General features: G+C 51.2%; 1 protein-coding gene across 1 annotated transcript; it reads right to left on the bottom strand.

The window, feature by feature from the left end:
* Positions 1 to 1583: 1583 nt before the first annotated feature.
* PLAT (plasminogen activator, tissue type) lies at positions 1584 to 24758 on the bottom strand. Its single transcript, XM_081221124.1, has 14 exons — positions 24663 to 24758; positions 13840 to 13935; positions 12776 to 12824; positions 11044 to 11181; positions 10578 to 10688; positions 10092 to 10266; positions 9332 to 9423; positions 7953 to 8127; positions 7425 to 7510; positions 6381 to 6576; positions 6152 to 6288; positions 5874 to 6014; positions 4846 to 5012; positions 1584 to 2419 (listed from the first exon to the last, which is right to left on the bottom strand). Exons 2-14 carry the CDS (start codon positions 13912 to 13914, stop codon positions 2261 to 2263), a joined length of 1701 nt encoding a protein of 566 aa, XP_081077250.1. The 5' UTR covers positions 13915 to 13935; positions 24663 to 24758; the 3' UTR covers positions 1584 to 2260.
* Between the last annotated feature and the right edge of the window lie 1228 nt (positions 24759 to 25986).

Raw genomic sequence — 25986 nt, 5'->3', positions numbered from 1 at the left:
CATCAGGCTGAAGTCAGGAAATCTGTGACTTACATTCCTGTGACCCACGTTTATGGAACTGGTCCAGGGACTTTAGCATTTCAGGGAAATTGGTGTTTTCCCCCCTGAACCAAGCTCTTGGGTTTTAGAGAGTCTCTTTCCTTTGTGAGTTGAAACTACTTTTCTTCTAAGAACCTCTAAGCTGAGCAGTTTTGACAGCCTCTCAAGATCTTGAGACAGCTATGACCACGTTTGCTCCAAGGAACAGTCAGCACTTACCCAACAGCAAGAATGGCATCATATTTATGCTTGTATCTGGGGTGTCAGTGATAACAAAAACTGTCAGGCAGCAGCCAGGAGTATGGGTTGCATCTCAAGAGTAGTTAAAGTCTAAGGCAGAAAGCATCATTACTTAGGTAACGTACTTGTGTGGACTGGTCTGGGAGTGAATTCTTTCTAATGTAGTTAAGAAAGTCTAAGAGAGGCAGAAAGCAGCATTACTTAAGTAACATACTTGTGTGGACTGGTCTGGGAGTGAATTCTTTCTAATGAGCAGAAAAGCAAAATGGACTGGGAAAAAATGGCCCTAATACTAGCTCCTAGTCTGGACTAACAATTGGGATGTCGCTGTGTCCACAAGGTCATGCTTAGCATCTTCTTACCCCTCATTCCTCCTTTATACTTGGATCCCACCCAGGGCGTCTCCCTATCTAGTCTGCTCGCAGGGCTAACTTCCCCGAGCCTCGCTTGGTCCATCACTCCCCTAGCCCAAGCCTCTGTGGTTCCCTGTTGCCAACAGAATTCAGTCCAAAGCTCGGCTTGGCATTCAAGCGCCGTAATTAAATTCCAGCCTACATGCTTCCTCATGAACTTCACTTTGGACAAACTATAACTCAATTCCTCCCCAGACTCCCCCTGCCTGTTTTGCCCTCCAGATCTTTAGATTTTCATGCAGTGATATTCCTTGCCTCGGGAACTATATTCAATATCCTATGACAAACCACAATGGAAGAGTATGAAAAAGAATGTGTATATATGTATAACTGAATCCCTTTGCTGTGCAGTAGAAATTAACAACATTGTAAATCAACTGTACTTCAATAAAATAGAATTTCAAAAACAATTTTAAAAAGAATGCCTTTCCCACCCCTCTCCACCAGCCCAAATCTTGCCTAGTTTTTGAAAAGCCTACCTAATTCTATTTTTTCCTTAAGATTTTTTTTAAATTTTTTTACTTTATAACAAAGTGAATCAGCTGTACATATACATATAATCTCCTCCCTCTTGCGTCTCAAGAATTCAAAGGTTCTTGAATCCTTCCTGCAAATGAATTTCAGTAAAACTTTCTGTCTGCTATTTTGTGGTCCATCTCCATTCAGCCTTCTTATTTCTCTAAATCCCTATCTTCCTGTCAAACCAAGAGCTCCTTTCTTCCCCCTTTGTACCATTACATCACCCGGCACAGGGCCTTGTATGCCGCAGCTATTCTGAATGAATGAAAGGAAATATTTCCAACGAGTCAAAGAACGTGGACACAAGTAACATGAATAAAAGCTGTCGGATACTGCATGTAACAGGACGATTCCACTCTGATTCAGAGAAAATATGTGAAAAATATATCAATTTATTATTCCAGTACAGTATCATACAGGTGTGCCAACAGAGTGTAAACAAAAATGAACTGATATAAATATGCTAGAGCCTAGTTTATTAGTTATTAAAATGATACATGTCTCCTGTCCTATGATGAAATTTATAAAGAAAAATTACACCCTACACAACAGGATTCCTTCCAAGAGCTACAGCCGGAGAAAGGGAAAACCCGACCCTTGATTTGAAGGCTGGATTTGAGGAACATGATGTGGCCAGCCAGCCCATCCCTTATTAGGAGGCTCCTGCTGGGCTTCCTTGTGACTAGAAATAGACATTCTATTCCTAATAGAATATTTCTAACCCTTCCTTCTTGAAGGATCGAGTTATCTTTGCCTACTGAGACACGCTTTCACCTTTGCGGTCCCGTTTCTAAAGCTGCTTGTGTGGACAGAGGAGGTGGGCTTCTGCCCCGGGGACTGGGATTCCAGGAGGGGCTGGCGTGTACCCCTCTTCCCGTCTGACAGAGTACGTTTCAGACCTGAAGCCCTGAAAACTTCCAAAACGGAAAGTACCTATGGAAATCCATCCTCCCCCGCTTGTGCTGCGTGAAGAACTCGCCCCCGCCGCAGTGCATCCTGGGAGGTGAAGGAAGCAGGGTCTCCGTGATGCAGGGAACCGGTGCCCCTGGTCATGGTCGTGTGTTGTCCCGAACCCAGTCCAGGTAATTAGTAACCTTGGTGTACACGCCCGGAATGCCCTTCTGGCCACAGCCGAGGCCCCAGCTGATGATGCCGACCAAGGTCATGTGGTTGTCCTTCATACACACCAGGGGGCCGCCCGAGTCACCCTGCAGAAGGGAGAACAGGTCAGCTCTTTGCAAAAATGCAGACTCCTTGGGGGGAGGTTAGGGTGAATGTTTGTAGTGTTCCTATGTATTCTTTTTTTTAAAATAAATTTATTTATTTTATTTTTACTTATTTTGGCTGCGTTGGGTCTTTGTTGATGCACGCGCGCGGGCTTTCTCTAGCTGCGGCGAACGGGGGCTACTCGTCGTTGCGGTGCGCGGGCCTCTCACTGCAGTAGCTTCTCTTGTTGAGGAGCACGGGCTCTAGACGCGCGGGCTTCAATAGTTGTGGCACGTGGGCTCAGTAGTTGTGCCTCGCGGGCTCTAGAGCGCAGGCTCAGCAGTTGTGGCACATGGGCTTAGCTGCTCCGCGGCATGTGGGATCTTCCCGGACCAGGGTTCGACCCCGTGTTTCCTGCATTGGCAGGCGGATTCTTAACCCCTGCGCCACCAGGGCAGCCCTTCCTATGTATTCTTCAAAGTGCTCAGTTCGGGGAGGGAAATTTTATCTCCGTGACCTTGGGCCTTTACAGAATCAGGTTGTAGCTACATGGTAAAGCGGAATTGAGATCATTGCTTGTACATTTCAGGTCCCCACCCAGGCTGTAACTCCACCACTTACTAGCTGTGCAGCCCCAGGCTAACTGGGCTTCAGTATTCTTACCTGAATGATACTGGATAATAATAATCTAAAATAGAAATCATACTGCCTCCCTTGTAAGGTTGTGGGAATTAATTGAAAGAAAGTTTGAAAAGCTCTGAGAACAACGTGTGGCATTAGTAAAACTCCTGGTAATTGTTAGCTGTTGTCCTATTGAATCGAAATGATTTCTGGTTTCGTTTTTAACTTGCTACTAGTGAGACAGGCTGGGACCTGGGACCCTTTGCTGCAATGCCTGCATCTGGATACACCTCTGCTGGAGCAACAAAATACAAAGAAACTGTATGGGACTAAAAATAGCTGTGTGCATGCACAGTTGGGGCAAATTATAGACAAAAAGATACAAAAGACCAAAAAACTCAATTGCCACTTCTGAAGAGCCGGGAGCAAAAGCAGGGTACTACACATGCCCCCCTGCACAAAACACCACCTAAGGGGTGGGCAGACCACCTAAGTGCCCCCTCCTGCCCAACCCCTGGACCCGACGCTACCCTCTCCTCCTATAAGGGACCAGCTCTCCCCCACTCAGCGAGCAAGCGAGCAAGGGAACCTGTTGTTTGTTCTCGCTCCCCCCTGCAGCTGCAGGGTCCGCAGTAAAGCCTTGCCTGAATTTCTTGTCAGGCCTCTGATCAATTTCCATTGATTAAGGAGGCCAAGCACCCAGTGGGTAACACTAGCTGATAGATCACGGTTTCACCTTGCATACAACCTTTTGTGACTGTCGAGCTAGGTGGTGGAGGTGTCTGAAAAAACCTTTCAAAGAGGGACCAGAGGCTGTCAAGGAGCTAAGAGGGGGAGAAGCTGGTGTGGTCTCCACATGAGAACTAAGCCTACAGTCCTCAGTGCAAGAGCCCGGCCTTGCTGTCTCTATCCCCTGCTCCCCAGCCTCAGTGGGGAGCCCGGCACACAGTGGGCACGAAAACAGCCCAGCATGGATGGCTCCCTGGCTCTATTTAGGTCCTAAGTACACAGGTTGGTCTGTGTCTTACACCCAGTTATCAGGAAATACAAGTACATACTAGCTCTGATAGGGATGCTAACACAGAGACCCCAAAAGAGTGTGCTTTCCCAGGGGAAACCCCTCACCTGAGGGCTGCACTTGAGTTCCTAAAACTTATCTCACAAATGATCTGTGTCCGCCTTCCCAGGAAGCTGCCATTCCTCTTTCCCCCTCCACACAATGGACTCCAGTTCCCCAGCACCCACAGAAGTCAAAGATGTCTTAATTTGTGTTGCTTTATCCATCACTTTGATAGTCATTTAATTGCCTGGGCTTACAGGAAATCCTGTACCAGGTGGTGGTTCCGGTGCGGACACTGGGGAAATTTCCTGCAGCTTAGAATTTCTTGAGTTTGGGAGACTTTTTTTTTTTTTTTTTTTTTTGCAGTGCGCGGGCCTCTCACTGCTGTGGCCTCTCCCGTTGCGGAGCACAGGCTCCGGACGCGCAGGCTCAGTGGCCATGGCTCACGGGCCCAGCCGCTCCGCGGCATGTGGGATCTTCCCGGACCGGGGCACGAACCCGTGTCCCCTGCATCGGCAGGCGGACTCTCAACCACTGTGCCACCAGGGAAGCCCCGAGTTTGGGTGACTTTGATCTTGCTCCAGTTGCTTTACTCTCTGAGGTCCTCATCTAGATCCCCAGCACCTCACTGAGATGAATCACTGCTTTCCGGCTATCACTTTCTTTCTTGGTTAAGAACCTGTCGGCCAAGGAGCACTTCTGCCCTTGGAGGGGGAGGCTCAGGGGAGGAGAGACGCTCGTGTTTACCTGGCAGGCGTCATGCAGGTTTGCTTGGTCCCCACCGCTTCGTGTGTCTCCGGCACACAGCATGTTTTTGGTGACAGTCCTGTTAAACAAATACTGGGAAGTGCAGCGGCTGGATGGGTACAACCTGACATGGGCCTCCTTCAGGCGCTCGGAAAAGAATGGAGAAGCTGAAACAGAAGAGGAAGGCATCTTGTGGTTTTACGGAAAGTTATTTATAAACCTTTTGGAAAGAGAAAGCCGAACTTTCCAATAAGAGCTAACGTTTATCAACCTTTTACACGTATGAAGTTGAATCCTATGAAATGGCCAATATTTTCTTCTTTTGACCTACAGAAACAGCAGTTTCATAGAGTTTCACCCAGGGTTTCTCGACAGCGGCACGAGTGACATTGGGGCCAGTTAATGTTTTTGCGGGGGGCTGTCCCGTGCATTGTAGATGTTCGGCAGCGTCCTTACCTTCTACTCACTAAAGGCTGGTATAAACCTCCATCCTGAGTTGTCACAATAACTGACATTGCCAAGTGTTTCCTGAGGGGCAAAATCACCCCAGTTGAGAACCACTGGCTTAACCTAATATCTCATTTAAACCCCATCATCTACCCTTTTCTTGCCACTGAGTAAACGGAGGCTTGGAGCACCATGAAATAAAGATCCATGTCTGGATCACACTGCTTGCAAGGTGCAGGGCAAGGAGCTGAACTCAGGGCTACCCGACGGCAGAGTCCAGGCACCCCACCCTTAACTAAGCTCACGCCACTTCTTATCAGAACCTCCTTGAAATCTTAGGCTCTTAAAACCCTTGTGCTACTCAGACCCCTCTTGACCTGCACGGCCACCCTGTGAGGCTGGTAGGGCAGACGCTGGGGCCTCGCTAGGCAGGAACCTGCCCTCACGGTCACGGTCATGGCGGCGGAGCCTGTCCCAAGGGTGGACACTCGTGGGACCACTCTTTCCTCCCTCTGGTCAGCACTTGTGCCCCGGTCCACCCCCAGGCGGACAGGCCGGGGCCGAGACGTCCTCCCACTCACAGGCCTCGTGCTTCCCGTAGCCAGACAGCTCGCACTCTGTCCAGTCGGGCAGCTGCAGGCCGGCGTCCGGGAGGCAGACGGTGCGGACGGTGTCGCGCTCCACGGCGCAGGTCGGTGAGTCCGATTTCAGCTGCAGCAGCGCTGGGAGGCAGGGTGAGGAAGAGAGCGAGGATTTCAGGGGAGAGGAGGGAGGGGGTGGGGGTCTGGGGGGAGGAGGTGGGATTGCACACGCGTGGGTCTGGAGTTCGCACGGCAGCAGGGAGAGCCAGACATCTTACCTATGTCATTGTTGTAAGTGTCATCATCGAATTCCTTATGGACGATGTATTTTTCTACTTCAAACGTCTGCTCCTCCTTTCCAGGGATCAGCCGGTACGTCCTGCCCAGGACCACCTTGAGATGGTTGGGAGGATACCTGATGGAGAGATGGCTCGAGGATGTTCTTCTCTAATGGGCCTGGTCTAAGGCCTTAGAGAGGAGGAGGGCCCGCCGGGTTCTCATCCCTACCTTTCCTGGAAGCAGTGGGCGGCCGACAGCACCCAACAGGAGCTGATCAGGATCCCCCCACACAGAAACCGCTCCCCTGGGGACCTCCTGTTCCTGGCGAAGATGGCGGCCTGCCACGGGTGGGAGGTGATGTCTGCGAAGAGGCCTCCTTTGATGCGCAGCTGGGGCTGCTTGTAGTGTCTCAGGCCACAGGTGACTGGGGAGGGAAGTGCAGAGCCGGGGTCAGACCTGTGGGCCTGGGCGAGGTCCCTGAGCCCCATCCTGGTGTCTTGACTTGGAACCCGGGTTTCTACCCCCGATGCACTTCTGCAGGCTGAACAGAGGGATGGAGCCATCTCCACGGCAAAAAAATCCACAGCCTGCATGCGGTGAGTATCCAGGACGAGCTAAGCACTGTATAGACACTATCCTTAACCCTCACAGCACTCAGCTTCAGAGAGGCCGGGACCTTTTTGCCGAGGCCACAATGGCACCTGGATTAGAACCCAGATCTGACTCCACAGCCGGGGGTCTTTCTGCGATGCTTTGTTACCTCTGCTTTTCTCCTGCAGCCACTTCCTGGCTTAAGAAATAACGAGGCGTTGCAGCTTCTTCCTGGGGAATGTCTACCCCATGGCTTTCCCATCGACTCAGCCGTACCCATCCTTCCAGGCCCACGGGACAGGCTGCCCCTCATGAAGTTTTCCTAATACTGCCAGCCCACCGGTACTGCCCGCTGAGGATGCGCCGTGTGTGACCTGGGTTATGTGTCTTACCTGCCCAGTTAAACTCTATGTGCCCTGAGGAACAGTCTGGCTGATCTGTGTGTTCACAGGAACCGAGTAATAACAATCGGTTCTCAGCCGATTTCTAAAGTTTCACTTTTTAGCAAAGTGTGCCAACTTGCATTTCTCTCGGTCTCCACCCCCTCTGGGTAAACCCCTCCCCCTGTGTTAACTGGCTTCTGGGAGAAGGCGGGACAGCAGCCTGGAAGACACAGGAAGCAGCAGAGGACAGGGTCAGGAGTGAGGCTGGGCACGGGGAGGTGGCCACAGCTGGCCTTACCACACTGGGGCACGTCGCAATACTCCCACGTCAGCTGGCGATCCTTCAGCACGTGGCACCAAGGCTGGGCGTCCCCATCTGGGTTCCTAGTCATAAGCAGGGAAGGTTTCCAATCACATCACAAGCCAGGGAAGAGGGGAAGGCTGCCCAGCTGGGAAGGAGGACCCTGAGCCCCGGGCTGGGCTCAGCCGCAGACCCCACCAGAGGGAAATGACTGTAACATTTTTCTTCTGTCATTAACATTACGTCTTCATCTCCCAGCTGTGCCGGGAGAAGACTCTTAGGACGGAACAAAGGGGCCACGTGAGGACAGCACAGATGAGGACAGACCCTCTAACATGGGATTTGGGTCAAGAAACCGGAGGACTTTCCTTTTCACGACAGGTGCAAATGAATAGGTTGGGCTGGGTCACATCCATGGTTCCCTCCCACCCACTGGGCCTCTCATGTAACTTTCAGCATCAGACCCCTCCCAACCCGCTCCAACCCCGCCCTCTGCACAGACGCCCCGGACCCTGTGCTGCGCACCGGCAGTGATTGTGCTTGCCCAGGCCCAGGGCCTGCGCGTTGCTCTTCCAGGCGGTGTAAATCTTGCCCATCAGGATCATGGAACTCCACGGAAGGCAGGAGGCCCCAGACGTGGTGAGGCTGTGGGTGCCGCGGTATGCCAGCCCTTTCCCCTGGTAGCACTCCCCATCTTTTTCTGGAATACAGGAAATCTCAAACTGAAACAAAGCCACTTAAATGCTAAAGCAGGCAAGTGGGGTTTGCAGCAGGGCCTAAAGCAGAGCTGCCGGCCTGGGACGCCCAAGGCAGCCGGCCCACCACCCTTTTTCTGTCCTTCAAGCCCTTTCACACGGGGTGGTAAGTGGCTTCCACCCGGTGCCAGCCCAGCCTCCATCGTGGGCTGTGGCTTCCTTGATGGCTGTGTTAAGAGAGACTCTGAGGAATATTCAGGTTCGGCAGAAAAGGGTGCTGAGTGCAGCTAGCAGGGATTATTCCTAGAGCTGCTTGGAAAGCAGTTAGGGGCTTCCTTGTGTATACTTGACAGGCTGCTGGGAACCTGGGTGCTTCAGTGGGGGGACACGTGGGCAGACCTAGTTTTCTCAGATATTGTCCGCTAGGGACCTGAAGGATTTGCTGCACTTGGGAAGGAAGGGAGAGTATGAACCTTCAAATGCTGCGTATTTGTCCCATTTTACCCTCTTTTCTCCCCACTTGAAACTGACAAAGTATACTACCATGCACAGATAGCATAGTGATAAGTGACCTTTAAGATCATCGGGACCAGTGACTCCCAAGTTATACCAGAGCTGGGGGGTGGGGAGGATGCTTTAGAGTTACTCTAAAGAGTTCTCAAATTCACAGGAATATCAGCGTCACCTGTAGACTGAATGTACACAATTTTTGTAAATGCATATTTAGAACTTTAAAACACATTTTCCCTACTACTGTGATAAATAGTCAGTTATCGTCATTTGCAAAAGCACCACTGAATTCACAGTACCTTTTTGTAACTGAGTGTTTTTTCAATCTGGGAAATTTTCTCACATTAAAAGTCTTTACAGAGACAGAGAGAGATCTTGAGAAACAGGTCCATTAATCAAAAAAGAGAGAACCTCCATGCCTTCTCAAAGGGATTGGAAATCACCAGTACAGCCCCGTCTTCTCTGCTGATGAGGAAACAGAGGGTCAGAGCTGTGCAGAGATCAGCTCAAGGTCAAACAGCTAGTTTGATGCCAAGCTTGGGCGAGGACCTAAGCCTCTTGACTTCCTTCCCTCTGACACCGAAATGATTAACTACCAGCCCAGTCCTTTGTTTCCTCGTTTGCAGAAGGACCGTCAGCGCTGTCCTCCAGACCCTTCCCCCCGTGAGGCCACAGAGGCCATGGGGAGGCTGCACTTACCCTCGCCGCAGGCTGGAGTGCTGCAGAACTCGGAGATGTACTTCCCTGCCTTGAAGATGTAGCACCAGGGCTTTGAGTCTCGGTCTGGGTTTCTGAAAAATCAGTCAGGAAAGCCAGGGGAGGTGAAGAGTGAGGCCCGCCTCTCGGGCCAAGGGCTCTGCACCTCTTCCGGGGATAGAGTTACGCGTGTTTGTTGTACACAGGAGAGTCAGATCGTGTTGGGTGGAGGTACGACCTTGCAGTCGTCTTTATTTGGAAATTAAGCGTGGTTTACGGAGGTGCACGTGGCTGCCACGTTGACAAGGGGTGCACCGTGATGGTGAGCTTTATGGGTTAACTTGGCTACTGCGCCCAGTTTTTGATCAAACACCAACCTAGGTGGTGCTGGGAAGGGCTGGGTCAATGTGGTTCACATCTGCAGTCAGCAGACTTTAAGTAAAGGAGTTTCTCCTCCATAGTGTGGGTGGGCTGCATCTAATCAGTTGAAGGTACTAAGAGTAAAAGCTGAGAAGAAGTTCTGTCTCAGGACTGCAGTATCGACTCGGGTCTGAGTTTCCAGCTCGGGGAGCCTGCCTACAGATTCCAGACCTACCAGCTCCCACAATCACGTGAGCCAATTCCTTAAAATAAATCTCTTTATGTATACACATCTCCTATTACTTCTCTGGAAACCCTGACAGAGCTGACGCAGGTCTTTCCCTGACTGTGGCAGCTTCTCAGCAGAGAAGATCCTCCAGGGCGGGGAAGGCGGCCCTCTCACCTGCAGTAGTTGTGATTCCCGAGGCCCAGCCTGATGGCATCAGGCCTGCGCCCACTGTAGGGCTTCGTGGCCAGGCTGCTGCTGTTCCAGTTGACGCACTCGGCCCCGCTCTCCGCTGTGCTCCACGTGCCTCTGTAGGTGATGCCCCGGTCCTTGTAGCATGTGGCGCTGGCATCTGAGGGGAAACCGGACACACAACACCTCCCGTGTGAATCCTCCTTTCATTTAGTTTCCAAAGGGGGTCTCACCTCAAACCACCGAGGCAGGAGCTGCTGAGCTGCCTGGGTGACTGGGTCACCCCGCTGACGGGGACCGCGCCAGGCTCCAGATTTGTGCCCGAGGCCCTAACCACCCTCGGATGATCCATCCCATCCCACCCCAATCCTTCCCCCATCACTGCATACTTGCTTTCCTTTCTGGGTAGCTTTGAAGGTGGGATTTCACCCTGGTGGGTCCCTGTCTCACAGCCACCCACCTATCACTCACCTATTTCACAGCGTTTCCCGAAGAACCCTTCAGGGCACTGGCAGACAAACTCTGAGGAATAGAGGGCCTGCCAACATGTCCCCCTGTTGAAGCACCGAGGTTTGCTGCAACCTGTCAAGTAGAAGCAAGGGGACCCCTAATTACTTTCCAAGCAGCCCAAGAATATATGAGTCAAAGTTGAAGCGTGCTGTCTGCATGCACACACGATTCCGAGCACTCCACAAAAACGAACTCATTGACTCCTCACAGCCGACCACGAAGTCTGAACGACTGTTGTCCCATTTTACAGATGAGCAAACTGAGGCTCACAGCCTCAGGCTTTCTGCTCGGCACCTTCACCTTGGCCTAGGGCAGAGTGTGACTGCAGCCCCAGTTGAAGGGTAGACAGGCCCGGGACCGTGACAGACAGGGCTGGGGCCGTGAGACTGGACTCGGGGCTCACAGCCTGGCTTGGGTGGACACGTACTGTTGACGGGCACCGAGTGGCACTGGGCCCGGCCACCGTTGCACCAGCAGTGCTCCACCCTGTTGCCCCTGAGCAGGGGCCGCAGCCAGGACTCATGTTGCAGGTACGTCATCTGTGTTTTCTCATCTCTGCAGGTCACTGTAACGACAGACAGGCCAGCCTCTTTAGGGCCCGACTCACCCCAAACTGACGCCACCCCCCAACCCCGCCCCCGGCAATCCTGCTCACTTTGGGGATAATCCGTCCTTTACTCCTTCCTTGCTCTCAGCCAGAAGACAACAAATACCCCATATTTCGTCACCAAAGACCCCTTTCAGCTTTCAAAAACAATTTCAGATTCAATTTATTCGGGGGCAGTGCCAATATTACTTTCCATATGACTGTGTGATCTTTGCATTCAATTTCCTATGAAAATCAGTTATTTTCTTGAAATATATAATAGAATATAATGGTGGATTTCTACTATTTCCTTATTTTAGTTTCAATGAAATATGAAATACACTTATGAAAAACAATAAAAAAGACCCCTTTTATTGTTTTTCCTCTGATGGGCCCTTGTTTTGAAAGAGTTTATCTATCAAAACACATTTATTAGGTAATACTCTAAGTTTTCATTTTAGTTCATCAAAAATATGCACATGTACGCAACTGCCTACCAGAATTTTGGATCCACATTAGCATTACCACATTGAGATGATGCATTTCTGGTCCCAAACAAAGAAAACTGACATTTTAGTCTGTGCAGAAAATTTGCTACTTCCATTAGTACTTTGGTATAATGAAAATAGTTGAAGTACTCCCATTAATACACTCTCCTTTTCTCTCTCTCTGTTTGCAACCCAGAATGTGAACTTAAAACATCTTTAACTTTTAATGAATTGAAGCAGTGACATACGTTCCCTGTCAACAATACTGCTGTTCCTTTAGAGGGCCTTCGGGGCCAGGGTACGCTTGCAGGAAGCACCGTGCTACCCGACCGTGGAAGCAGTGAGAGTGAAGCTGTGACTCACTCTGGGGAAACTTCCACCTTAAATGGGTGTTGCAGAGCCTTCTAGCCCCCAAAGACGTAGGTCACGAGGGAGGAGGGATGATCTGGGACCTGCAGCGGGGCCTGCAGCTCTTTAGATCAGAGTCAAGACAATCGGGCCGTGAGCACGTTTTATTCTTGGGATCCTAGTGGGAACATTCCTTGGGTTTCTAGTCTCAGCTCTAGACACGGCCTCACAGAGATGGTCTTCCCACAGCACTTCCGTGAAGCACCCCAGGTTAGTCATCCCTGAGTTACCAACCGAAGAAACAGACGCACAGAGAAGCTAGTTAACAAAGATGCTGAATGGAGTGCGAGGTGGTGGGGATCACAGCCCAGGGAAAGGCCCTGGAGGACCAGGACCGTGCGGCCTGGCGGCTGTGTGACCCTGGGCAAGTCACCCCGCCTCTCTGGGCTCTGTTCTCATCGGTGTAATATTCTAATCCGTTTTCTTTTGTGCTATTGGGCTTGCAGGCTCCCAGCAGCGAGCGACTCCCAGGCATCCTGACCCCTTGAGGACCTGTTCCTGTCCCCTCAGAGCCTGTGTGAGTGGCGAGACAGGACAAAAGCATCTTAGCAGAGTCTCACCTTCACGGACCTTGAGTAAGCAGGTCACGTGGAAAAAAATCCCCGCTGGAGCCTAAAGCACCCTGACCCTGAGCCTGACCTTCAGCCTGACTTGCCTCCACCCCAGTGACATCTCACCTCCACCTCTGTGCGATCTGGCTCCTCTCCTGAGTCGCCTGTGGATTTCCTGCAAAGAAACCGGGGGCGGAGGAAGAGTCAGCACATGCTGGGTGTCTTAGGAATAAGGGTGGTCAAACCAGAAGACCACCATCAACCCACCAATCAGAGGCCACCTGCCCAGAGTATCCCCCTCACATAATGGGCCCAGGTGGAATGTCCATCACCTGCTTTCCTGTCTAATTCTTTCCCCCCTTCTAGACTAGTCCTGTCCAAAAGGACTTTCTGAATGATGGAACTGTTTAACATCTGGGCCGTGCGATGCAGTAGCCACTGGTCACATGTGATGACTGAGCACTTCAAATGTGGTGTGACTGAAGTGAATTTTAAATTTTATTTAACTTTAATTAATTTTAAATTAAAATAGGCACATGTGGGTTAGTGGGGTTGTAGGCACCCGCCACCCCCGCGATCCCATCTCCTCCAAGTAGCTGCCCCGACTCTCCCTTCTCTAAAATCCTGCTGTGCGGGCATCGCTCACGTGGCCTGAATGATGCCCTGAGCTGCCAGGCATCTGCAGAGAGCACGTGTGTTGTGTAGCTTCCATCCCAAGTAGATAGTACACGGTACACGGGCAGTTCGCCTGCTTCCATGGCTCACAGCACCTGTACTGTCTTTTATAAATACTTTCTGGATTCATTCAGACACATCCTTTAAAAACAGCCCCAAAGGGCTTCCCTGGTGGCGCAGTGGTTGAGAGTCCGCCTGCCGATGCAGGAGACACGGGTTCATGCCCCGGTCCAGGAAGATCCCACATGCCGTGGAGCGGCTGGGCCTGTGAGCCATGGCCGCTGGGCCTGCGCGTCCGGAGCCTGTGCTCCGCAACGGGAGAGGCCGCAACAGTGAGAGGCCCGTGTACCACACACACACAAAAAAACCCAGCCCCAAAGAAGGCATTGAGAGGCAGTGTTTACTCAAGTCAGAACGAGTGCCTAGGGTTCCGCTGGAAGCCTGGATCCCAAGCATTGTCCACCGCGGGGAGTGTGTCCAGGTGTGTGCCGGCACAGACAAGAAGGCACACCCACCTGGCTGGGTGAACTGAAGACAGCTCCACACAGCAGCAGCACACACAAGAGCTCTCTCTTCACTGCGTTCATCATTTCCTCAGTGTCCCTTAAATTCTGGAAGAAGGGGGAAAAAACCCTTAACCGTGTGATGAGAGAGGACCAAGAGGAGAACGAAGTGCAGGAGTCAGCCAGCACCCCCAGCGTCGGCTCCCACAGCAGGAGAGGCCATGGCGAGTGTCTGAAGGATGGTGTCTTCTTATCGTATGCCTTTTTTATTGTGGTAAAACACACATAACAAAATTTACCATTTTAACCATTTCTAAGTGTAAGTTCAGCGGCATTAAGTTCCTTCACACTGTCGTGCAGCCGTCACCACCATCCATCTCCAAACTTTCATCTTCCCAAACTGAAGCTCTGTACCGGGTAAACCCGAACTCCCTGTTCCCCTGGCAACTACCATCCTACTTACTATTTCTATGAATCTGACTGTTCCAGGTACCTCATATAAATGGGCTTATTATATAGTGTTTGTCCTTTTGTGTCTGACTTATTTCACTGGGCATAATGCTCTCAAGGTCCATCCATATCATAGCATGGGTCAGAATTTCCTTCCTTTTTAAGGCTGGATAATATGCCACCATCTGCATGGACCGCATCTTGTTTATCCATCCATCTGATGATGGCCATGGGTTGCTGGAAGATGATTTTGCCCAGACATTTCTGTGGGCTGAAGGCTGAGACCACCTCTGGCACTTCTTGGCAGCCTGGGACCTTAGGGTGCTGGTTTGGTTTCCCTTGAAGTGAGTTGCTGCCCTGGGGTTGACTAGATGGACTCAGTTGCTGCCCTGGGGTTGACTAATGTCTCATCTCTGACTTTTTTAGAGGAAACCATAGGAATTTTGTTGCTGGCACATTGCCTCAGATGGCCTGAGCTCTCCCACTTAGAACATCCACGCCTCCTTGTCCGACAAAGGAAAGTCTCCCGCCACCAACTCCCCCCGAGCCCCCCGGCTCCATCGGGAAACCGGCCTCTTTTTTATAGACGGGGCCCGTGAAGTGCAGCTTTGCAGAAAGGAGGGGTGACATCTGGTCTGGTCATCAGACTCAGATCTTCCTGGACCCACATCCCTGGTTCCGTGTGCCTTGCCCTGGTGCTCTCACCCTCAGCAGCCCAAAGTGGGTTCGTGGGTTGGGGTGTTATTTTGTGGTCTGGCAGCTCCACTCACTCCCTCGTCCGCAAGAATTAAATCAGGGCTTTTCTTCCCTTGACTCACTTCCCCTCAGTCACAACAACTCTGGTCCCATCCCTCCCCCTCATCCCAAGCATCCGAAGGGTCCCTCGGATTCAGAGACGTCCGGGACTTGGACCCTGGCGCTGGCTCGGGCTCCTTTCCTATCCGAGGTGCAGTCCCCTCAACCACAAGCTCCCTTCAGAGCGAGGATGAAAACATAGAGGGAGATGGTGGGAGAGGCTCTGTGCCCCAGTGACCTTCTGGGGCCGCTGGCGACAGGCAGAGGAGGGCACGGAGCTGTGGCGGGGAGGGGAGGGGGCCGGACAGTCCGGGCAGAGAGTTTCCTCGGGCTCAGAGGGCGTCCTGCCAGGCAGCACACCCCTCCCCTACTGCGAAGGAAACAGAAGGAAGCCAGGATCTGGGTCTTTGTTCCAATGTGGCCTGCCCAGGGCCCCTTCCCCGGGCAGGGCAGGGCGGTGTGCGCTTCTTGGGGGCCCTTTTCTCACTCACTGCAGGAAGCTTGCTGCGACACACTGGTTCCAGGCAGTTTCAGAAGGAATAACTAGGGGGTCAAGGGCATCCGAACAGGAGCCCGCGGGGGAGCCTTTTGATCCCAGGCCATCATTCCAGAATTTCTTGCTCAGTGTTCCTCGAATTTCCCCTTTGCCAAAATTTCCCCAAATTCCTCTTCAATTCCCTGTCTTAATTTTAACCCAGTACTTATAACCTTTTAAAATAGGTCTTCTTAAACACACTCCCCCTCTCTCTTCCTGCTGTTAATCATTTTTCACGTTTATAGGTTGTCCCAGCTGCATTATCGCCGCCAAGCCTTGGCGACGGGAGAGCTGTGCCCTCTCAGGACTTTACGAGCAAATTCTGAATCAAAGAATGAACGAGCCCGCGAACAGGGAATTTGATTCTTCTTCATCTCGCCTGCCAACCAGCCGGGGCTTCCAGCAAATTCATTCCCCTCATACACGGTGGATGCCCGTCAAGTTACTGTGTAATTTCAAGAACTCAAGGCCATCCTAAGTGGAGCACAAGTCTAGAGGTTGGAAAATTGCAAAGAGCCAAGTGGAGCATTAAGACATTTGCATTCCCTGGACAAGTGGGGGAAGGGGGGCCAGGTGGGGGGAGGGATGCACTGAGGGCTGCGTGTAAAGGCGCCAACAGCTGCATGGCCTCAGACCCTTTTGCAGCTAAAGAATCAGCAGAAGGAGTGTATTTTTGTCTTCTGCTCTGGGACAGCTGGAGCCTGTCTCTCTTCTATCAGCCCTTATCAGGCCCCTGCTTCGTTTGGCCTTGCTGGGCCTGGAGCTGATCCAGTGCCTAAGAGCCTCACACAAACCACATGATGGCTCCATACTCACTGCACAAAGGGGATGGAAGCAGCTGGACGGGCCAAGTGGGGTGAGAGGATGACAAAGAAATGAGTCATCCCGCCTGCAGACAAGCAGTGCCTTCCCAGGACAAGGGAGTGAGGGGGAAGGAGGGAAACTGTGTCCTGGTTTTGCCTTGGTAGAGCTGGCAGGGGGTGTGGAGGTCTGGGGGCAGCGCCTGGACAAAGAACAAGTGACCCCAGAAAAGCAGACTGGACCCAGGACCCTGGGGTCCATGCCAGGGCGGACCTCAACCCTGGACCGCAAGCTCCCACCAAAGGGAGAGGCGCCGGTTGCCCATGTGAGGCCAGTAGGAGCGGGGGATCTGAGGAATAAGCATAAGAAGACCTTTGGAGGTTCACGTTATAAATACTTGTAATACTTGTAATTTTTTCTGTGCTCTTTTCCTTTTGCTGTATTTAATAGTTTCCCAGAATCAAAGAACTAAAAAAGTAAGGAAGCAAGAAGAGAAAGGAAGGAAAGAAGGAAGGAAGGAGGGACGGAGGGAGGGAGGAAAGACAAGGAAAAAGAAGACCGTGAGGATGACAGACTTTTGTGGGACTAGAATCCCTGAGTCACTGGAAGCATCACTGTATGGCGGGGAGTATGGAATGATTCTAAGGCCCGTGGTCTCCACGCTCCCAAGGCCCCAGCCCTGGCAGCCCACCCTGGCACATAAAGTCAAGTTTTGTAGATTTGCACAAGGCACCCTCTCAGCGGATGGAGTTCAGCAGATGCAGAGCTTGGCAAGTTGACAGAGAATCTGCGCAAATTAGAAACATCAGGACACGTGGCAAATAAAGCGTGGCCTGGATTCGCAGGCTGCGCTGGCGGGCATCCTTGTGTGGGACCAGCCTGTAGCCTCTGCCTCCAGGGCGTCCCCCGACCTGCCTAGAAGCGGTGCTGGATCCTGCTTGGCTGCAGAGACAAAGTGACTCTGTTCTCTGACCTCTGAACAACTGTGAATGAGGACTGCTCCGGGGGAGAACAATAGTGTGGTAACCAGGGAGGAGGGTTAGTCTCTAGGAGCCAAGGGTGCCACTGTGGCTGGGAAACTAATCACGCCAGCTAGAAGCACCGGGTTCCTTTCGGCAGTGGTGACACGGGGAATGCTGATTGATGGGCACCAGTTCGTAACGGCTGGAGTCTGAGGGTGGTGAGGCCATGGGAAGGGCAGCAGGACAGCCAGAGGAAGGGTCTGGGGAAATGTGGTGGAGGCTTGTCCTCAGGGTCTTTCACTGTCCCTTGCAATGACCCGTTCTGTCCACCTGCCCCTAGAAATTTCTGCTCTTAGGAAAAGGACAGATACGCTCATTCGCATATGGTGTGACTGCGTAAAAATGCATGTGCTGCTCTTCCAAAAAGCATCTATATTTTGAGACATCAAATCTGCTCCCAGGGATGCAAATACCAAGAGGGCTAGACTCTCAAGGCTTCCTCCAGGGCTGACGTTCTGTGGTTTCTATTGTGAGAACAGACGCTGTGTGAGCTGTCAAACATGTACACATGGGGATAAGTACTTTCATGTAAACACTCAACCACATCCCATAACACGACCTGCAATAAAGGTCTGGACCAATGCAGTCAATCAATCGAGTTCTGTGATTCTAGGTACAAACAGTGCAATTGCCCGGAAGTTAAAGAACTTGAGGACTTGCAGTGTCTACTGTTGGCAGCAAGAAAAAGGCAGAAACGTGAGCAAGCTGGAGGACCATGGAAATTGCAAGGGAAAGATGAAGGTAAGTTGAAACTGTTAGCAAATTTTGCACCAGTGTGCAAGGTTTGCTACCTTTATTTTTGGTAAAGAGGATTCTTGGGATGTTATTGCTTTGCAAAGCTTCTCTCTGGAAATCTGAGTAAGAGAAAGTCAGTCTCCAAGGACACCAATACTCCAGAATGACTCAGGACCTTAAGACAAACAACACCTTCCCCGACCCGCCCTGCCCTCCCCTCCCCCCTGCCCCGGGCAACCACCATGCCCAGGAGGGATGCCAACAAATTAGAAAAGAAGCGGTAGGTCAGAACGCCTTGGAACAGCAAAGGCATGTCACTAAGTCAGGGCAAGAGATGAAGTGAGATGGGAGGAGGAAGCAGGCTTTGGAAAGGGGGTTGAGCTCCCCGAAAAGCACACCTGTGTCTGGACCAGCGTCAGAGCCCGGGGCCGGAGCCGTTAGCTTGGTAGCTCTGGTCCCACCGGTCCCACCTATACAGGTCCTGCTTTTTATAGAGCTCATGCTCTCAGAATAAAAACCATTTCCCAAAACTGCCATCACAGAAGCAATTCTTAGCTTTTCCCTAGAGATGATCATACTAAGTGAAGTAAGTCAGACAGCGAAAGACAAATACCATATGATATCACTCACATGTGGAATCTAATTTTAAATAATGATATAAATGAACTTATTTACAAAACAGAAACATACTCACAGATTTTGAAAACAAACTTAAGGTTACCAAAGGGGAAACATGGAGGGGGGAGGGAAAAATTAGGAGCTTGGGATCAGCATACACACACTACTATATATAAAATATCAATAGATAACTAATAAGGACCTACTGTATAGCACAGGGAACTCTATTCAATATTCTGTAATGACCTATATGGGGAAAGAAGCTGAAAAAGAATGTGTGTATATGTATACATAAACTGAATCACTATGCTGTACACCTGAAAGTAGCACAACACTGTAAATCAACTAGACTCCAATAAAATTTTTTTAAAGTAATTTTCTATATGCCAAAGCTTATTTCCTCTCTTCCTGAACAGAACTCTTTATAACTAAGGAAAAAGAGAGGAGTCTGTTTCTTATCTAACTGGATTGATTCCAGTGAGGTTAATAGGATAAAAATACTCTCCTGGCACCTCCCATCCACTCCCACCTCCACTCTGTTACTCAGCAGAATTCCCTGCAAAACGTCTTCAAAATATAGGCACATGACCTGTGTCCAAGTTTTATACGACATCAGCCTACTTAGAACAATCTGTCCTGAGCATTGCCATTGTCTCCCCTCTCCACCGTCTGCCAGGTAACCCTGCTTATCTGGAGGAACGCAGGGAGTGCAGCTGTGGGTCTAGGAAAATAGAAGTCCATCTTGCCTCCTGTACAGTAAAAACAAAAGAAGTCCTTTCCTTATAAACTTAGACCCTTGCAAAGAAAACAGAAGGTTCAGCTGGCAAAGCTAACTTCACGAGTCAGTGCAAGGACGTGTCATCCCCAAGTCTGAATCTCAACAAACCTGCAATCAAATGGTTATCTAAGGGAGGATCTTGTTCAGCCATGAGCTAGTTTCGCCTGTTCCTTCCACTCCCTAGAGCAAGCATCACTACGAGGAATGAAATACACAATCATTTGATAATTCTTCAGTCTCCTTCCAGATTTCAACACACGTCAATCAGGAAAAAATGATCAGAGGCTTTCCTTGTATCACTACATGCGGAACTTTGTCCACATTTTATGAGGCTCACGTGAAAGTGACTGATAGCAGAGTTTTGAGAAACGCGTGCGGGTGAATGCCACTTACTCATCTGGTACGGGAGTCGTGACCCCTTGCCAGGCATCCCTTGAATCGCTTAAGTCAATATTGTTATCTCATGTTTGCGGATGAGAGAACTGAACTTCAAAAAAGTATAAGGAACTTGCTCTGACGTGACACGTCTGGGAAAGGGAGGAGTAGGGTCTCAAGACACCCGGTTCTACCGAAAACCCAGCACTCGCTCTTTCCACGACTCTCACTGGGTCCTGATGCCGGACTGTCGTGCTGTTGTGTGCTCAGAGTTGCTGTGGAGCGGACCTGCTGGTTGGCACTCAGGGAGCATAGCCTCTGGGGCCTTAGTTCAAACTCTAACCACCGCTTACAGGCTGTATGCGGTTCCCGGTTTTCTAATGGGCTAGTCCTTTCCACCCTGCCTGACTGTGATGATGACAGCTAGCGAAGAAGCAGGTAAAGCCCCCAGTTGCTGGCCTGCGCACAGCAGAGTAAACTGTACCATACTTACGGCCAGGAGTGCCCTTTGGACGGGGGAGCGCCAAAGTTTACAGCTTCTGCTTGGAACGTTGACTAGAAGGGAAGCCAAGTTCTATGGGGTCATCATCAAGGTCAAGTGTTAATACCAAATCCTGTCTCCTAGATCATCTGGAGATCTTGCGATAACCTCTAACTGGATTCTTTACGATTGAAGTCAAGTTTCATGCCCTTCAGCTATGTGCACAGATCTGTATTAACTGGAGCCCTTATTTCCTGGATTATGGGGTGATGTCTTTTATCCGATTTTCAATCTGTTTGTTGGTTCATCTTTCCCAGGCCTACTTACACCACACACACCAGGGCCACTCTGGCCTCTATGGGGAAGGTGGAGTTTGCGGCCGAGGCAGCTGGAAGGTCAGGCCCTCAGTGCTGATAAGGGCTGTCTGATGCAGACCGTGCAAATGTTTGAAACCCAGAGACATTAGGCAAGAAAAGTAAGGAAACTGGAGCTTCTCAGAAAACAAACCAAAACCAAACCAGATCTCCCCTTTCTCTCTGCAGCCCAGGTGGCACACACCGGCTCTTTCTGCAAATTAAAGCAAATTCCTCTTTTGTGTGAACATGACCACATGTGAATAACCAGCAGAGACCAGTTATTGGTGGGCTTTCTGTTTTACATTATTCATAGTAGGATACCGGGTTTAGCATCCTGCCGAGCCCCTCCCCGCGCGCCTTCAAGGAACTGCCTCTGCAGAGGTCTCTAACCAAGGGGCTTGAGAGCCACCTGGGTGCCATCCTCCTGGTTTCCATCAGATCCCCCATCCCATCCACCTTGACCCGAGCCCTGGCTTATTCTGGTTTCCTCTCTTCCTGAATTCACAGGTGATGACTTACTCTGTGTATCATCAACAAACCTGAGCACCAACCATGCACCAGGCACGGGCTCTGTGCTATAAAGACACATACGCTCCATCCACAAAACCTCATAGTCTAGGAAGGGGACAGACAAGTAACTAGACAAGCACACCCCGCAGATCGGTGCTGTGACATGCGGGGGTCGGGTGGGTGGAAGGTGGGCACACAGAGGAAGAAGGCGTCCTGCTGGGATGTGAAGGAAGGGATGCAGGTCACTCTTGGTGAGGTGGGCGCTGGTCGAAGTGGGCTTTCTGGAATGGACACTATATAAGCTGTTTGTCGAACAAAGGCAGGAGTGAGCCAGGCACTGGAGAGGTGTCGCTGGCAAAGCATAGCCCCAAGATGGGCCCATTGTTTGGGGCCCCGGGTAGCGGCAGCAGGCAGCCAGAGCCTCTTAACCTTCAGCACGAACACCTTTCTTTGGGCAAAGGAGTCTGAGTCACACACCCCAGGCTCTCCCTTGGAGGGTGTCCCTAGGAGGAAGTGTGGCTTGGAAAGCCCAAGAGTCCTAGGGGTGTAGGGGCCTTGGGGGAGGAGTTCAACTTGGATTCCCTAATGCCTAATTGTAAGTTAAAGGAATCCTTGCGACTATATAAGAAACAAAAAAGGCTTTTAATACAAAGATCTCCTAGTATCTGGGTTCAGCCTGACCCTGAAGTGGTCTTTCAGAGGCTTCAGGTGGAATCAGGCCAAACCTCTCCAAGCCACTGGGTATGTATCAGGAGCGTCACGTAGCCCTCCTGGGCAGCTCAGCTGAACCCATGGCCAAGACTCACCTTCCAGATCGTGGCCATTGGTGTGGACGGTGTGGGCAGCTGCTAAGGACCCTTGACTGTATCCGTTCCACAAGAAGAACAGCCGCTAGCATTTCCTGGGGAATCATGATCAGAACCAGAGCTTGCCTGAGTCGTGCCTTCAAAAACTGTTTATGAAATGCCTGCTATGGACTTGGCACCTGGTTCCTTTTCCCTTCATCATAGGTCTTAACTTTCAGGAGATCAAAAGGCTTATCCTTCGCTCTACACCCTTCTACAGAAGTCCTTTTCCCAGGAAGGAAAGTGGAATGTAAAATGCACAAAATATCACTAAGAGAATGTGCTGTCCTTATATGTAAATAGACACCTAAGCCAACAGCAGGAGACCATGTAGCTGGACTTGGGGTTGAGCCAGGGCAGATGGTCTTGAGGATTCTTTCTAGCTGGAACTTTCCATCAGTCTAAATCATCCTCGCTTTTTATCTGGCTTCACTGGAGACTCACCACTAGGTTTTGTGAGCTGGTCGACTAGGGTGAGGTTTACCACCTGACACTAGCGACAGAATTTTTCTCTGTGCAAAGCGAGTGGCCCAAAGAAGGAATGGACAGAATATTCTGGTCACTCATTGTCCATCTTGGCCGTCTTATCAGAACAGAGCTGAAAATCACTCATAGAAAATAGGAATTTTATTCTGAGACTGCAGGTGCCAAAGAGTCATCAAAACTGAACACTTTAGCTCAGAACCCAAATGTTCCCTCCCCACCAGATACTCGGTATTCAGAGAAGCACGTGGATTTTGAATTTTGACTGGAACTAAGCCCACTATTAACGCCACGAGTCACGCTGCCACCTCAACCTCTGATCCAAATAACCTGCCCAAACTCTGGAAGCTTTGGAAGATCTAAAGCCAGCACTACGCCTCCCAAATGATCATCTAGCCAAAGGGCCCCTTACACTGCTGTAAAACCCCAGGACCAGAGGAACTCCTGTAGGTGGATTAGGGACAGACCCCCGGGCTGTAACTTCCCCAGATGCTCTGTGGTCCTGGCCACCCATTTACAAAAAGCCTTACATGGTGATGGTGGCTTCAAGTCACACCACCAGGGGTGTGGCTGGGCTGCTTGTTACAATCATCTGAAATATACTGATCACCAGCTCTGCTCACCAACATGCTAGGTCCCCAGGTCCAAGAGTTCCGCCTCCATGAGCAAAAACTAGTAACAGGATCACTTATCTTCCCCTCGAAGCCGGAACTTTTCCAGGCTGGTGCAGAAGCACCTGAGAGCAGCACCGTCACGGGGAGACTCTGCTATGGGGATCCACGAAATAAACTGAGGCGGTCCTGGAGCGTCTGCACAGAGACTGAGCCATTCAGGCAGAGAGCAGCCTCTCACTGGCTCGTGACAAGAGCAATTCAAGGCTGGTGTCTCTGAGAACGTTTTAGGTGGACTCAGTTGATGGGTAGGACGGAGCTATTTCTATTTCAATATTCACGGCATCTCTGCTGGTGCCCCGTCTGGCTTTACTCTCACAGGAAGCACTTACCCGGAAGCTCACTCTGACCGTCATCTATTGATTCTGGACCAGTCAGTGTCTAGATCCCGGGATGAGTCTCCTGTCCACTGGCAAGAATTGCTAGGAAGTCCTTTGGAGGGAATTCCACGGAACGGTTGTGTTTCAGAATTTCTTCATGGGATTGCACACACGTACACACACACACACGTAATCTTTTTCTGTCATCCACCAGCTGCTGCAGGAGACCACCCTTGCTATCCACATCGGTCATCACTACCACACGGCTCTGGGCTTGAGTGTGTCTTCAGTTACCTGACAGCTCCTTCCTTTCCCTTTGCCTCCTACCCTCCCTCCCTGGGAGGTTATGAAAATAAAGATAATAGCACTGAAAGCCTAGAGAGCCTGATCCGGTCCCTGCAGAGTGCTCTGGGAATAGAAGACATTGCTGTTACTCTCCCCTGTAAGCGAAAAGTCCTCCAAGAGCCCCACCCCTTGCACCCCAGGCAAAAAGCCAGAGGACGAAACCTGCCGTGGAGGTGGGGGACGAGGGGGGAGATCAGAGGCCTCCCCGGGACTGTCCTCCACTTCTCTCGCCCAGCACTTCCCTCCCGGTAAATCCTCTGGGGGCGATTCACTCACTGCCCAGCCCAGCCTCAGTTTCCCCATGGGCTCAGACCGCCCCCCCCCACCACCAGGGACCCTCCCGGCTCTGACCCCATCAGCCCATTTCACATTTCTTGCCCGTGAGTCACAAGGTGTGCCCATTGACTATTCAGAGCATTTCTGTGTCATTCTTTTCACTTTCCCGTTTGCAAGCAGAGATTTCCTCTCCAGGAAACACAAGCGTTCTATCTTCTCTCTTCCCCTGACGACCTGGCCCCTGCAAACACTTCAGCCCATCCCAACGAGATGCACATTCAAAAAGAAATCTCCCCCTGGACGAGGATTCTAGCTAATCCCCTTTTGGCCTGAATTACAAAGTCGGCCCCTCGGTGTAAACATTCCTTCACTGGCTCAGAAAGACTTTTAAGAGAGAGAACAGGGGCTGGGGTACAGAGAGGCGCAGAATCCAACCTACCACCGCCGCGAGCCTTCTCCCGTCCTCCGAGAGGCGACCTCTTCGGCCCCAGGCTCTGCTGCCCCTGCACAGCTCCCGCCTCCTTTAAATTTCGAGGCAGGGGGTGGGGTCTGTGGCCCCGGGTGGGCGGGCTTCTCTGTGGCTGGAGGATGCCCAGCGGACAAGGGCCACAGGAGGCAAAGCAGGGCGGGCCTGTTTGTATAAAGAGGGGGAGGAATTCCCCAAGGAAGCAGCACTGCCCATCCTGGCTTGAGGCCAGGCTGATTATTCACCGTTCTGATGTCTTTGAATCACAGCAGTTTGGGAGTTGGACGGGACCTGAAGAATCCTAGTCTCGAGCTCCTAAAGGGACCCTGAGGATCTGCTGGCTCTGAGACCCCCACTGGGAAAACAGGCGTGTACAATTCTAAACAAACACCCGCGGAGGGGACAGGGTGCTTCTGGAATCTCCAGAAGTAACCACCGCTCCGGACACAAGAGGTGGGACGGCTACACTGGCGGACCGGCTGCCCTCCGGGCAGAGGAAATGCCAGAGCTGGAGCGCCTGGGGGGGTGGGGGAACACAGGTAACAGGTGGGTGGGCTCCACCTCCTCACCTGCAATGGAAAGTGCTCAGCCTGGAATCAGCCACTCCCCAGCGCTGTCATTTTCGGGGAAATCATTCTGTAAAGTGAATCCGTGGTCGCTGAGGTCTTTTCGCCTCCCGAGCTCTCCAGCTGGGCTGTGGACACACGTTGGGGCGCTGAGCCGATGCTCTGCCTAAACGTGGCTGTGCACGCCGGAAATTCCACCCCTCCCCCCCCCACCCCTGACACCGGGAAAGCGTTTCAGTGTTCAGGAGTTTGTTCTTAAATGTAAATGCCCCCGTTGGGCTTGGTAACCCCTTGCAGAGGAGTCATAAATGAGGGCGCACCGTGTAGGGGAAATGGGCCATGCCTGAATCAGCTCTCTCAGGAATGAGGGATGTGACCTCAGTCAAGTTTTTCAATTACGCTGCACTTTCGCATCTGATGTCATGTATGGCTTAGAGAGAGACACTGCACACGAGATCCCTGGCACATCCCAGGGTGCAGTCGGTGGCATGTGTTATGTCGGTGTCTAGCCAACACCAGGCACCATTATGGTGAGAGAAAAGTAAGAGAAAGGGTGCCAGAGAGGGTGCAGGAGGCTGGATGAGGAAAGTGTGGGATGACTGGCCGGATGTCCTGTATTCTGATCCTAACTATGCTCGTATTTGTCAGGTGCTGAGAGCTGCTTTCGAGGTTGGACAGTAAGTCAGTCATAGACAACGTTGAACTGGTTTTCCATATTTTTATCAAGCCAT

Source organism: Mesoplodon bidens, assembly GCF_964165515.1.
Source record: "Mesoplodon bidens genome assembly, chromosome: 20".
Lineage (NCBI taxonomy): Eukaryota > Metazoa > Chordata > Mammalia > Artiodactyla > Ziphiidae > Mesoplodon > Mesoplodon bidens.
Note: the sequence above shows the minus strand (reverse complement) of the source record. Positions and strands in the feature narration are given on the sequence as shown.